General features: G+C 36.2%; 1 protein-coding gene across 10 annotated transcripts in view; it reads right to left on the reverse strand.

Moving 5' to 3' along the window:
- The window catches only part of STXBP5L (syntaxin binding protein 5L), a 455,210-nt gene that overhangs the window by 257,876 nt on the left and 183,549 nt on the right, over positions 1-13,785 (reverse strand). For all 10 annotated transcript variants that reach the window (XM_086404109.1, XM_086404086.1, XM_086404055.1 and 7 more), the window contains exons 4-5: positions 4,947-5,028; positions 1,069-1,169 (exon numbers count right to left, since the gene is read on the reverse strand). In XM_086404109.1, coding sequence (XP_086260235.1) covers positions 1,069-1,169; positions 4,947-5,028 — 183 coding nt within the window. The remainder of the gene's footprint in view (positions 1-1,068; positions 1,170-4,946; positions 5,029-13,785) is intronic.

Below are 13,785 nucleotides of genomic sequence, written 5' to 3' on the forward strand. Positions count from 1 at the left end.
TAGAAAAAAGAATGTCTATATAGATGCCATTCTTTCTTCTCATCAAACCAAAAAAACACAATTATGTCATTAAGCTCTGCTTACATGGTGATGATTCCATATGAACTATAACCATTCAACAAAATAAAATAAGTACTTTCTTGAGTTCTCAGCAGTGACTGTCTCTATTATCTACCTACCTCAGTTGTGACTAGTACTTGCTAATTTGTGTAAATTTACCTCTCAGAGATTTCTTTCTCTTTCATTAATATCAAATTTTCCTGTGCTAGCCCTTCATAATCACTGCAAAAAGCCTGACTGCTTCCCAAATAATAAAAAAAAAAAATCAAATCATTTGATAGTTAAATAACAGAGATGGTTAATAAAATACAAATTTTACTTCATCTTGAGATGGATTATCAGCTAAGTAGATGTCTGTGATATTCTAGCTCTGGTTGAAACAGACACTAGAAACGTTAAAATTTTGTACACTTACAAATAAAATCTAATAATTCTTCCATATCTGTTCTAATAAGTGTTCCATATCTGTTAATTTTTTTCAAATTATTATTTCACTCTAAAATGGAAGAATTTGAATTCTGATCAATTAATCATCTCTGAAAATGTTAATCTTGAATGTATAAAGTTGCTCAACACTTAGTACCAACAATTTTGGATGTCTAAAATCTCTGTCTCATATTTTTTAAGGTAAAAAAAAATTTAAGCAAAAAAGTGAAAGTGTAGGAGGTAACTTCCAAAATCAAAAAGTGTAGAAATACATTCAGTATTTACTTGACTTTTAAATTTTAGGTCTGAGTTTTCAGCACCCTGGCCTAAGAAAGAGAACATATCACCCATTGCTGAAGTCCTGGTTTACAAAGAGAAGAATGCTAGGAGTTCTCCACTAGAAGATGATTGAACCTATATCAGTGAATTTTCTATGTAAATAAACTATTATAAAAGCAAGCATAAATATTATTTAGAGCTATTAAAATTATTTTAAATTTTTTTTTCAAAAATTAACCTGAAACCTGTTCAGCAAATCATTTTCTTATACATTAAGAAATTGTGTAACTCTTACATTCTTACCGTTCTCTGTTAAATTTGAGAGAATGAAGAATAGCTGGCCTTTTTTGTCTAAGGTTCCACAAATGAAGTGTATCGTCTGAACTTGCACTGACCAAAGCACCCTGGAACAAAATGAAGACAAAATGAGTGATTTACTTAATTTATGTTTTTTTGTGAAATAAAACCTAAACTAATGTACTGAATTTTTCAGTGCCCTTTAAGTTATTTGTATTTATATAATGTAGAAATACAAGGAAAGACAATGAACATATTTCAGTCAGGAAGCCTAAAAATGCTAAGAGTAGAAGAAGCAGGTAAACTACCATATACGGATTGGTGAGAATGATTAGCTCAAGGAATATGCATTTATCAATAGAGGGATTATTATTATTATAAGCTTCATTGTAACTATTAAAGATTATATTTTCTTTGTGAAAAACTATTCCTTTTTGTTTCTACTGTTTACATATATATCATGTAGCTCTACAGAGAAGCAAATATCCAATTCAGTTTTAAAACTGCAATCTAATCACATAAAAATTCACCATTTCTAAAAATTTTCTATACAGTTGAGATGTACATATTCTTCCTAAAAAGTATACTTGATATAACTTAATTTGTATTCATAGTTCAAGAAGATTCATCTGTGACAAAAGAAAACATCTGTAGTAAAAATAAACATTTTTCCAACTAGAATTCAGTATAACTGCAAAAATAATAAGAGCCTTTTTATACAAAGCCTTCAAATACAAATGAATCCTACTTCAAATATTTAAAATAGGATGGGTTCTACCTATTAGTATGGCAGACACAACATGGGCAGAACTAGCTGCCATGTATGACTTCTTATACATATATTTAAACTACTTACTTCAGAGTTAACTAAGATCATCTTAAAACTATGTCAGAACTTTTGCCATCATGAATTTCCCAGCAAAAAATGTCAATGCTTGCCCTATGTCAGAGCCTGAAGCTACTCTAGAGTACTGAGTGTGTTCTGTAAAACTGATCTTGCACAATTATGGTAGTCCTGAGATATCTAAAATTCTTATATTTTTCAAAGTACTGTGTTACAAGTAACCTTTCATAGTTAATTAGCTCAAACACAGATATCAAAATGATTAGCCCATGTAAATGCTAGAAAGAGCTATACTGAAATTCCTAGAATTTATTTCTTCTTTAGGAATTAATGAATATAGGAATCTAAATGACACTTCCATAATAATTCCTAAGACAAACAGATGCTCGTGTGTCTTGTGATGGTTCTCTTGACACTATTCAATACATAACTATGATTTTAGTCTCAGAGAAAAATAGCTTCTAAAACAACAACCATAACAGAGTATAACCATTAAAATGTTTTAAAATGTATGTAATTTGCATATTTGCATATAAATATGTAAATTACATATATTCAAACAGGTATACATTGATACATATATTTTGACATGATCTCACAGGTAATTACACTCCATGCAATAAAATGAATCCTACACACACCTTGAGGATTTTTGTTTTTGTATGCTTGCTTTATTTGTAAGCTGTTCTCAAATACTTTACATATTCAAACTAGAAAATTATTAGGATTTCTTAGAAGTACTTGATGAGCTACAATTTTTCTGAGTTATAGAACAGTGACTTCATTTCTCAGGAAGGTAGAAACTCATTTGGGACAGGGTGACGATAGACTATGATATACAAAATGAATAAAACATAACATCATTTCACGATACATGAAATTAATAAAATGTAGTTCATGCTATACAAAACATATATACTATGCCAAAGGCAATGAAAGTAAAATAATCCAGATGTTTAATAATATCTTAGGGTAATAGCTGATATAGGAAGGAAGTCAGTATTAATACTACTATAATAAAACTAGGAAATAACAGCATTTAAGGGAAGTAAACAGAACCTCTGAATGTAACAGTGCCAGCAGAGACATAACACCCATCAGCAGGGTGTCTAGGACTCATTTACAAAAACAAATCTATAAGAAACACTGCTAATGAAGACCTGTGAAGATTAAAAATTGAATAAAAACATGTGTCATGAGGTCAGAGGCTGGGAAGTTTGGGAAAAGGTCCCGAAATTGAATTTAAAGGCAGATCAAGGTGAGTAGTTCAGGACAGACAACATAAACACTGGCAGGCTTGTCAGTTTTGAAGGCTTGTCTTTATATATTCTTAGTTATGTAACAGCTGCTGGTGCTGCTAAGCCGCTTCAGTCGTGTCCGACTCTGTGCGACCCCATAGACGGCAGCCCACCAGGCTTCCCCGTCCCTGGGATTCTCCAGGCAAGAACACTGGAGTCCTTCTCCAGTGCGTGAAAGTGAAGTTGCTCAGTCGTGTCTGACTCTAGAGACCCCACGGACTGCAGCCTACCAGGCTCCTCCGTCCATGGGATTTTCCAGGCAAAAGTACTGGAGTGGGGTGCCATTGCCTTCTCCATATGTAACAGCACAGAGACAAATTTAAGGCCTTGAAGACAATTCTCAGAGGACAGGACACAGAGAAAATCACCTGGAAACAATTTATGCTTACCAGTAAACATCTATACAGAAGGCAAAGGACTGAGATCTTTCAACTAGGAGCTATAAAGTTGTTGCTGTTCAGTCACTCAGTCATGTCTGACTCTTTGCAAGCCCATGGACTGCTGTACACCAGGCTTCCCTGTCCTTCACCATCTCCCACATTTTGCTCTGGGAGCTACAGTGTAACACTGAGATTTCAAAAAGGCTGCCATTCTAGATACTAATGACTAGCTATCACAATAAAATATTTTAAAAAATATTTTCCCTGCTCTTTATTTCCCTCTCTCATTTTGCTACCCCATAGCAAATATGCCTACCATATGAAATATGCTAGATCTGTCAATAAGGAGAATCTCACAGCCTTCTGAGAAAGATTTTTGAGTCAAGAAAAGTAAAACGTGGACATGTCTCAGTATCATAAATTTTTCATATCTCAGGTATCACTGATACAAAGCTATATGAAATATTTTACCCATGTTTATGAGTAAAAATTCTTAGAAAGATATATATATGCAAATACACAGAGTTGTCAAATAAAAGATCATCATTCATGCCATAAGAAAACCACCAATGATATCTCATATTTTTCTCTCAACATACTGAGCCCAATCTGCTAAGTGCTCAAATTTGGTATGGCATAAACTCTTAGAACATTTTTGTATTGACTGACTCACTTAACATAAAAGAGTTCTAGAATATTAAAGGATCCATTGTAAAAATATGAGTCAAGAAGGCCTTAAGCAGCCTTAAACTACACTTTCTGAGCTTTATAAACTTTGTCTTTAGGGAGTTCCTCATCACCATAGGTCTATAAAAATAGGAATAGGGTAGGCAGCCTGGTGGGCTGCCATCTATGGGGTCACACAGAGTCGGAAATGACTGAAGTGACTTAGCAGCAGCAGGCAGCCAATGTCAAAATAGCTATGCCCTCATACACCAACAAATGATTATAAAAATACAGACAAAGACATTCAAATTATAAAACTGAAAAGATTATTTAATGGAAGATAAAGATAAAACATGAAAATTAATACTAGATGATTAAACAACCTGGTGAAAGGAGAGTGTAGAGGGAAAGTTTAATGGTCAGTATGGCAATCAAAGGATTTTAGTAATTTTTTTAAAATTGCTTAAACAATTAATCTATAAATTATGCTACACAATCACAATAACAGGATCTTCTGGTAATACAAATTTTTTCCTTTAAAATTTAATAAATTAACAAATACAGGAGTGCAGTCTTTAACGAAAAATGTCACCATGAATAATATTTCATATGTATATATCTTTAAGCATGTAGAAAAATACTATGAAAACAATTACACAATGTGTGTGACATATAAATATTCAAGAAGATCCTTACCTCATTGATCAAGAATTGGAGTTGCAGGACAGCCGCACCACTTTCATGTTGACAATAACAATCAACACCAGGTCTTCCAAGTCTAAAATAATAAAAGTCAAGGATTCTAACATTTTAATTAGTATCAATATTCAGGTATAAAGAAAAAAACTAACCTACTTAGCAACCAACATTTGGCTTATTATTTACCTTTATTTTTGTAAATAAAGGGTTGAAAAATCATGGTCTTAGTTAATGGAAATTATATTATACAGCATTGTTTGTCAGCAAAATGACTGAATAAAATGTCCCTCAACATCAACCCCCTCAACAACAATAATTTTGCCTCTGCATGCACAGACCAAAGTGCATTCTCAGGAGCTCCAGGATCCATGTTGGAGGTTATGAAGGTGCAGTCCATTTTCTCCACTGAGGAGACAGAACTGCCTCTAGGCAGCTGACTCACTGACTGTGGTCTCAGCTATAGAAACAGAAATAGCTCTGTTCCCCTGAGAATTTAGCTACAATCCCATTTGGCTCTGGGTCTGTCACCAGCATATCCCATATGTCAAGAGATCCAAAGGAGTCACATTCATCCATGTATCAGGTTAACAGGCATAACCAAGAACTTGTTCCTGGCTGTAGACCAGGAAGTGGCCTTTGAACCAGCTCCAGCTCACTCCACCTTTGGAGGAGAGCCCCTGGAAGTAACGTATAGTTCATCAGACTGTTGATTCTGAAACGGCCCCCTAACAGACCTCCAGCAGGTCTCAGCCACAGTTTAGGAACAATCTTACTGGCATAGGAACCCCTTAGGAAACATGCTTGTCTGGGCCCTCTAAGATCCTAAAAAGGATTTATACTCAGCTCAAGCCCCCTCACTGCCACAGTATGCTAGAATTTCTGCTGACACAAAGACTAGACAGGAGATACTCCTGTCTCTGCCCCTTGGAGTTTCTGAAAAAGCCCTATATATGACTCCAGCTTCCTCATAATCCATAGTCTGACAGTCTACAACAATCCTGAATGACCAGTGTCCCAGTAGGAAACACTCCTACTTGGAGATCTGAAAGGGCCCTACACCGAATCCCACTCCCTCCCAACAGCAGTCTGTGAACAGTCCTGCTACCAAATATACCCAACAGGACGTTGGGTATATACTCCTGTCTATACTCTCAGAAATTCTGAGAGGGCCCAAAACACCATAAACACTCCTAGCACAAGGACCTGTTGGCTGAGGACCCACGCATGGACCCTAAAGCAGACTCTTGTCCCAGTACTACCCTACTGAACAAGGTACTACAGGCAGTCACATCCACCCAGGGACCAGAAGGGATCCATCCATACCAGCCCAAGACCCAGTAACAAGCCCACAAGTCATAGATGCCACTGTAGACCCAGCAAAAACTGCCTCCCATGCATGCTTCACAACAGCAATTATGGATATAATCCTATCAGCTCAGGAAACAGACAGGAGGTTTTTATCTCATGAAACCAGTTTGTAAAAACTGGAAGAGGTGTTTGCTTCCACAAATGCACAGACACCGATGTAAGGCTACACAGACAACAGAGAGTTATGCAAATGTGACACCACCAAAGGAAAGTAATAGAGCTCTAGTAACTGGTTCCAAAGAAATGGAGATTTATGACCTGCCTGACAAAGAATGTAAAATAATCATCTTAAACTGTATGAAATGCAAGAAAACACATAGAGACAACTGAACAAAATCAGGAAAACAAAATATGTTAAATAAAAGAAATGGAGAGAGATCAAAATGGTGGAGTAGAAGACACTGAGCTCACCTCCTCCTGTTGAATACATCAAAAATAGATCTACATGTGAGGCTTGCTAAAAATAAACTAGAGACTGGCAGAAAGGTTCTTTTACAACCAAGGGTGTAAAGAAAGATCCACATAGAGTCAGGTAGTGAGGAAGGCAAAGTGATCAGGACCAGTGCCTAGCAGGAAGCACAGAAAAAGAAGGGGATATCACAGATTGGGAAGTTCTCCCTAAGGAATAAGGGGTTTGGACACCCCAGCCATTGTGCTGGAATCAGGAAGATGAGTCTCCTGAATGGCTTTAAAAACCTCCAGAGTTCCAAACAATAGCAAGGAGAGATAAGAAAGTCATCCTAAGTGATCAGTGCAAGGAAACAGAGGAAAACAATAGAATGGGAAAGACTAGAGAACTTCCAGATGTTGAAGCTGGATGTTCAAGGCAGAGGAACCAGAGATTAAATTGCAAATTCTGTTGGATCATAGAAAAAACAAGAGAATTCCAGAAAAACATCTGCTTTAATTGACTGCGCCAAAGCCTTTGACTGTGTGCTAAGTCACTTCAGTCATGTCCGACTCTGTGCGACCCCATAGATGGCAGCCCACCAGGCTCGCCCGTCCCTGGGATTCCCCAGGCAAGAACACTGGAGTGGGTTGCCATTTCCTTCTCCAATGCATGGAAGTGAAAAGTGAAAGTGAAGTCGCTCAGTCGTGTCCGACTCTTAACGACCCCATAGATGGCAGCCCACCAGGCTCCCCCATCCCTGGGATTCTCCAGGCAAGAACACTGGAGTAGGGTGCCATTGCCTTCTCCAAAGGCAGGTAGATCACAACAAACTGTGGAAATTTTTTCAAGAGATGGGAATACCGGACGGCTTTACCTGCCTCCTGAGAAATCTGTATGCAAGTCAAGAAACAACAGTTAGAACCGGACATGGAACAAACTGGTTCCACATTGGGAAAGGAGTACTTCAAGGCTGTTACCCTGCCTATTTAACCTATATGCAGAGTACATCATGCGAAATGCTGGGCTGCATGAAGCACAAGGCGGAATTAAGACTGCTGGGAGAAATGTCAATAACCTCAGATATGCATGCAGATGACACCACCCTTATGGCAGAAAGCAAAGAGGAACTAAAGAGCCTCTTGATGAAAGTAAAAGAGGAGATTGAAAAAGCTGGCTTAAAACTCAACATTCAAAAACCCAAGATCATGGCATCTGGTCCCACCACTTCATGGCAAATAGATGGGGTAACAATGGAAACAGTGAGAGACTTTATTTTCTTGGGCTCCAAAATCACTGCAGATGTTGAGTGCAGCCATGAAATTTAAAGATGCTTGCTCCTTGGAAGAAAAGCTATGACCAACCTAGACAGTATATTAAAAAGCAGAGACATTATTTTGCCAACAAAGGTCCATCTATTCAAAGCTATGTTTTTTTCAGTAGTCATGTATGGATGTGAGAGTTGGACTATAAAGAAAAATGAGCGCCAAAGAATTGATGCTTTTGAACCGTGGTGTTAGAGAAGATTCTTGAGAGTCCCTTGGACTGTAAGGAGATCAAACCAGTCAATCCTAAAGGAAATCAGTCCTGAATATTCATTGGAAGGACTAATGCTGAAGCTGAAGCTCTAATACTTTGGCTACCCAATGTGAAGAACTGACTCATTGGAAAAGACCCTGATGCTGGGAAAGATTGAAGGCAGGAAGAGAAAGGGATGGCAGAGCATGAGATAGTTGGATGGCATCACCGACTGGATGGATATGAGTTTGGGCAAGCTCTGGGAGATGGTGGTGGACAGGGAAGCCTGGGGTGTGGCAGTCCATGGGGTCACAGAGTCGGATACAACTGAGTGACTGAACTGAACTGACCTGAACTTGAGAAAAGAATAGATGAATACAGTGAGAATTTAAACAAGGAACTAGAAAATATAAAAAAGAACCAGAGAAAAAGAAACCAATACAATATTGTAAAGTAATTAGCCTCCAATTAAAATAAATAAATTTATATTTTTTAAAAAAAGAGTATAACAACTGGAATGAAAAACAGACTGAGGGAATTAACAGACTAGGTGACAAAGAAAAATGCACGTGCAATCTGTGAGACAGAATAATGGAAATCACCCAGTCATAACAGGAAAAAGAAAAATTTTTAGAGGTAAGGATAGTTTAAGGGATCACTGAGCCAACATCAAGCATTCATATTAACATTCACATTATAGGGGTCCAAGAAGTAAAGATAGAGAAAGGAGTTTAAAATGTGTTTGATGAAATTGTGGCTAAAAATTTCTAGAGCCTGAAGAAGGAAACAGACATCCAGACACAGGAGGCACAGAGGACCCCAAACAAAATGAACCAAAGAGACCTGCACCAAGAGATATCATAACTAAAATGGAAAAACTTACAAATAAAGAGATAATTGCAAAGGCAGCAAATAAAAAACAAAAAGTCACATACAAGGGAACACCATAAGGCTATCAGCTGATTTTTCTACAGATTTTGCAGACCAGATGGGAGTGGCATGACATATTTAAAGAGTTGAAAGGGGAAAGCCTACAACCTGGGATACTCTATTCCACAAGATTACCATTTAGAAATGGAAGAGAGATAAAAACACTTTCTCTGACAAGCAAAGACTAAGAGTTCAATACTAAATTGACCCTAAAAGAAATGCTAAAGAGTCTTCCCTACGTGGAAAAGAAATGGCTACGATAAGAAGTAAGAATTCATAGGAAAGGAAAAATCGTACTAATAAAGGCAAATATATAGTGAAGACTATGGATCAACCACTTAAAAAAGATAATGTGAAGATTAAAAGACAAAAATTGTAAAATCAATTACAAGAAACAATTAAGGGATAAACATGAAGGTGTAAAATATGTCATCAAAAACAAAAACATGCGGGAAGGAAGTAAAATATGTAGATCATTTAGAATGTGTTTAAGCTCAAATGACTACCACTTTGTAACAAAGTGACATATAGATCAATATATATAAATCCTATGTTAACTACAAATCAAAAACATACCATAGATTCACAGAAACAAGAGAGAAAGGAACACAAGTATGACACTAAAAAAAAAATCACTGAACCACAAGGCAAGAACAGAGCAGAATCATAAAAAAAAAAAAAACAAGAAACAAAATGTCAATAAATACATGCCAATCAATAATCACTTTATATGTTAATGGATTAAATGCTCAAGTCAAAAGATAAGGTAGCTGACTGTATTCTTAAAAAAAAAAACAAAAAGGACGCATCTATATCCTGCCTATAAGAGACTCATTTCAGAGCTAAACGCACACACAGACTGAAAGTGAGGGAATAGGTAAAAAACGTTTCATACAAATGAAAACAACAAGAAAGTTGGGGTAGCAATACTCATATCAGACAAGGTCTACCACAAAGGAAAAAGAAAGGCATTATATAATTCTAAGAAAATTAAGTAGTTGCAAGAGGATTCCTACTTGTTGTCTCATGCAGCAGAAGATTCTTCACTCTTGATCTACAACACCTCTGATGGAAAAGTTACTAGAACAGCATACAATTTGCATAAAACACACTGCAGCCTTACTGGTGTGCCTTCCAGCTTATCAGTTCCCTGGGTCCTGTTAGATCCAGCGAACTGTTAGATCCAGGATCCTGTTAGATCCCAGTTTCTTATTACCATATCACATCCACCATGGAAGAATACCTTGTACTTTTCCACCTAAGTCACTGGGTCCAACAGCACAACAAAAGACTGGTGGAATAAGAACGCCTACCCGCAGCCGTAGGAATTCTTTTCCGTGGAAACGAAAAGCCTGCCTGCTCAGCAAGTTGAAAATGAAGGAGTGGCTCAAAGTAAAAGAAAAATAACTTAAAGACTGTATCATGGAAAACAGAAACCAGTTATCACAACGTTTAATTTAAAATTTGAGGGGAAAAATACCTGAAAGATCTGTAGGCAACAGTAATGTTTTTCTTTTACTGTCCTTGAGAGTTCTTAGAGTGCCTTAAAAAAACATGTTGACTATATGAAGCAGTGTTCCAACTCAAACAGAATAATATGCTCTTAACACCTGAGGTTTGAGGAGACTATAGATATGTCTTAGCATTACTGTAGCAGGAAAATATAGAGAGAATAAATTATTTTTATAGTAGATCTTTACCAAAAAATTGTAAGTAGGAAAATAATTTGCTCTTTAAAGAGCAATATTTATCATGATATATTAGGTTAACCCTGGAGGAGGAAACAGCAACCCAGTCCAGTATTCTTGCCTGGAGAATCCCATGGACAGAGGAGCCTGGCAGGCTACAGTTCACAGGGTTGCAAAGCGTTCAACACAACTCAGCAAATACACGATGATAGAAGGATCAATACAAGAGGATATAACATTCATTAACATACAGCTAACATAATGGCACATAAGAATATGAAGCAAATATTGACAGATGCAAAGGAAGAAACATAATAATACAGTAATAGTAGAGGATTTGAACAGCCCCTTACACCGATAAACAGAGTATCCAGAAAAAAAAAAAAATACTAAAGAAATAGTAGTCTTAAGTGACACATTAGACCAACTGAACTCAATAGGCATCCAGAGGACTTACATCCCCTAACAGCAGACTATACATCCTTTAAGTGCATATAAAACATTCTCCAGGACATACTACATGCTATGTCACAAAACATGTCTAAACAAATTTAAAAGGATAAAAATACACCAAGAATTTTTTCTAAAAAAAAAAAACTAGAAATTAACTACAGAAAGAAAAACAGATAAAAAACATATACATATGACACTAAACAAGAGAGAGGAGATATATGTATACAAATAGCTGATTCACTTTGCTATACAACAGAAACTAACACAACATTGTAAAATACCTATATTTCAATATTTTTTAAAATTAAAACACAACATAATAAACCTTAGGGGATACAGATAAAGCAGTTCTCAGATACAAATTAAGAGCTAAAGCATCTACACACACAAAAAAAAATCTCAGTTCAGTAACCTAAAATTCAGTAACCTAAAATTAATGAGAAACAATAAAAGCAGAGAAAACTAAACCCAAGCAATCAGAAAAAGGAAATTAAAAAGATGAGCTGATATAAATAAAATGGAAAATAAAACAATAAACAAAATCAATGAAAGCAAAGTTGGTTCTTTAAAAAAAAAATCAGCAAAATTCATTTAGCTACATCAACCTTAAATAAAGAGAATACACAAGTAATTAGGAACTAAAAATGTGACAACACATCTTATAAAAATAAAGATTATAAGAGGATATTATAAACAATTTATATGTCAACAAATTAGATAATATAGAAGAAATGAACAAACTCCTAGAAATACATAAATTACCTAAACTGATTAGAAAATAAATTTTAAAATCTGAATAGTCCTTTAAAGCCACTGATTTAGTAATTAACTATCCAGGATGAAAAGCTCAGATGGCATCATTGCTGAAATATACCAAAAAGTTAAGATTACTACCTATTCTTCATTAACTCTCTTAAAAATCAAAAGAGAAAACACTTCCCATAAGATGCTATTAGGCCAGTAGTGGCTTAGACGGTATAGCGTCTGCCTGCAATGCAGGAGACCCGGGTTCAATCCCTGGGTTGGAAAGATCCCAGGGGAAAAAAATGGCACCCCCCTCCAGTACTCTTGCCTGGAAAATCCCATGGATGGAGGAGCCTGGTAGGCTACAGTCCATGTGGTCACAAAGAGTCAGACATGACTGAGCAACTTCACTTTCACCCTGATACCTGATTCAAAGATGTTACAAAGAAAGAAAATTAAAGACTAATAATTTACTTATACAGACATTAAAATACTCAGCAAAAAATAATCAAAATGAATCCAGCAACATCTAAAAAGGGTCATTTATTATGATCTGGTAAGATTTACTCCAGGAATGCAACACTGGCTTAACAACAAAAAATCAATTAATAATAATATAATAATAACAATAATGTAATACATTTATTATCAACAGACTAAAAGACAAAAATTACTTGGTCATCTCAAGAGGTGAATAAAAGTTATTTGAAAGAAGTTTGTACACCTTCGTGGTAAAAACTCTCAATAAATTAACAATAGAAAGAAATTTCTTCAATCTGATAAAGGGCATGTACAAAAAACCTACTGCTAATGTCATACTACTGAAACAATGAATAATTTCCTTCTAAGACAAGGAATGAGACAAATATGTACCAGAGGTTTTATCCAGGGCAACTGAATAAGAGAAATAAAGGATACCCAGATTAGAAAAGAAGAACTAAAACTATTTGTAGATAACATGATCTTGTACATACAGGTATACCTTATTTTACTGTGCTTTACTTTTTTAGCACTTCTCAGACACTGAGCTTTTTTACAAATGTAAGGTTTATGGCAACCCTGCATTATGAGATGATGCTTAGCATTTTAAGCAATAAAGTATTTTTCAATTAAAGCACGTACATTATTTTTTCAGACATAATACTATTGCATACTTAATAGGCAACAGCAGAGTGTAAACATAACTTTATATCCACTAGGAAACCAAAAACTTCATGTGATGCTTTATTGTGGTATTTGCTTTATTGCAATGGTCTGGAACCACAATATCTCCAAGGTATGTCTGCACACAATCCTAAGAAATACACTGAAAAATCATTACAACTAATAAAAGAGGTAACATTAAGGCTGCAGGTAACAAAATCAATGTACAAAAATCAACTTTCTCTATATACTGCTGCTGCTGCTGCTAAGTCGCTTCAGTCATGTCCGACTCTTAGCAACCCCATGTACTGCAGCCCACCAGACTCCCCCGTCCCTGGGATTCTCCAGGCAAGAACACTGGAGTGGGTTGCTGCCGGGAGCCGGCATAGTGCATATTGAGTGCATATTGCATATTGAGTGCAGCACTTTCCACAGCATCATCTTTCAGGATCTGGAATAGCTCAACTGGAATTCTATCACTGCCGGGAGCCAGCGTGAGGAGCTCCACCCATGACAAAGGTCATGAGGAAGGAGGCTCAGCATACGCAAAGGCAGGATCGAGCCTCAGGAGTCCCCCTGGAAATTCTCAAGCATCTACCCCCAA

This window comes from Bos grunniens, chromosome 1 (genome assembly GCF_055505025.1).
Source record: "Bos grunniens cultivar Pamir isolate PY7600 chromosome 1, Bosgru_T2T1.0, whole genome shotgun sequence".
Classification (NCBI taxonomy): domain Eukaryota; kingdom Metazoa; phylum Chordata; class Mammalia; order Artiodactyla; family Bovidae; genus Bos; species Bos grunniens.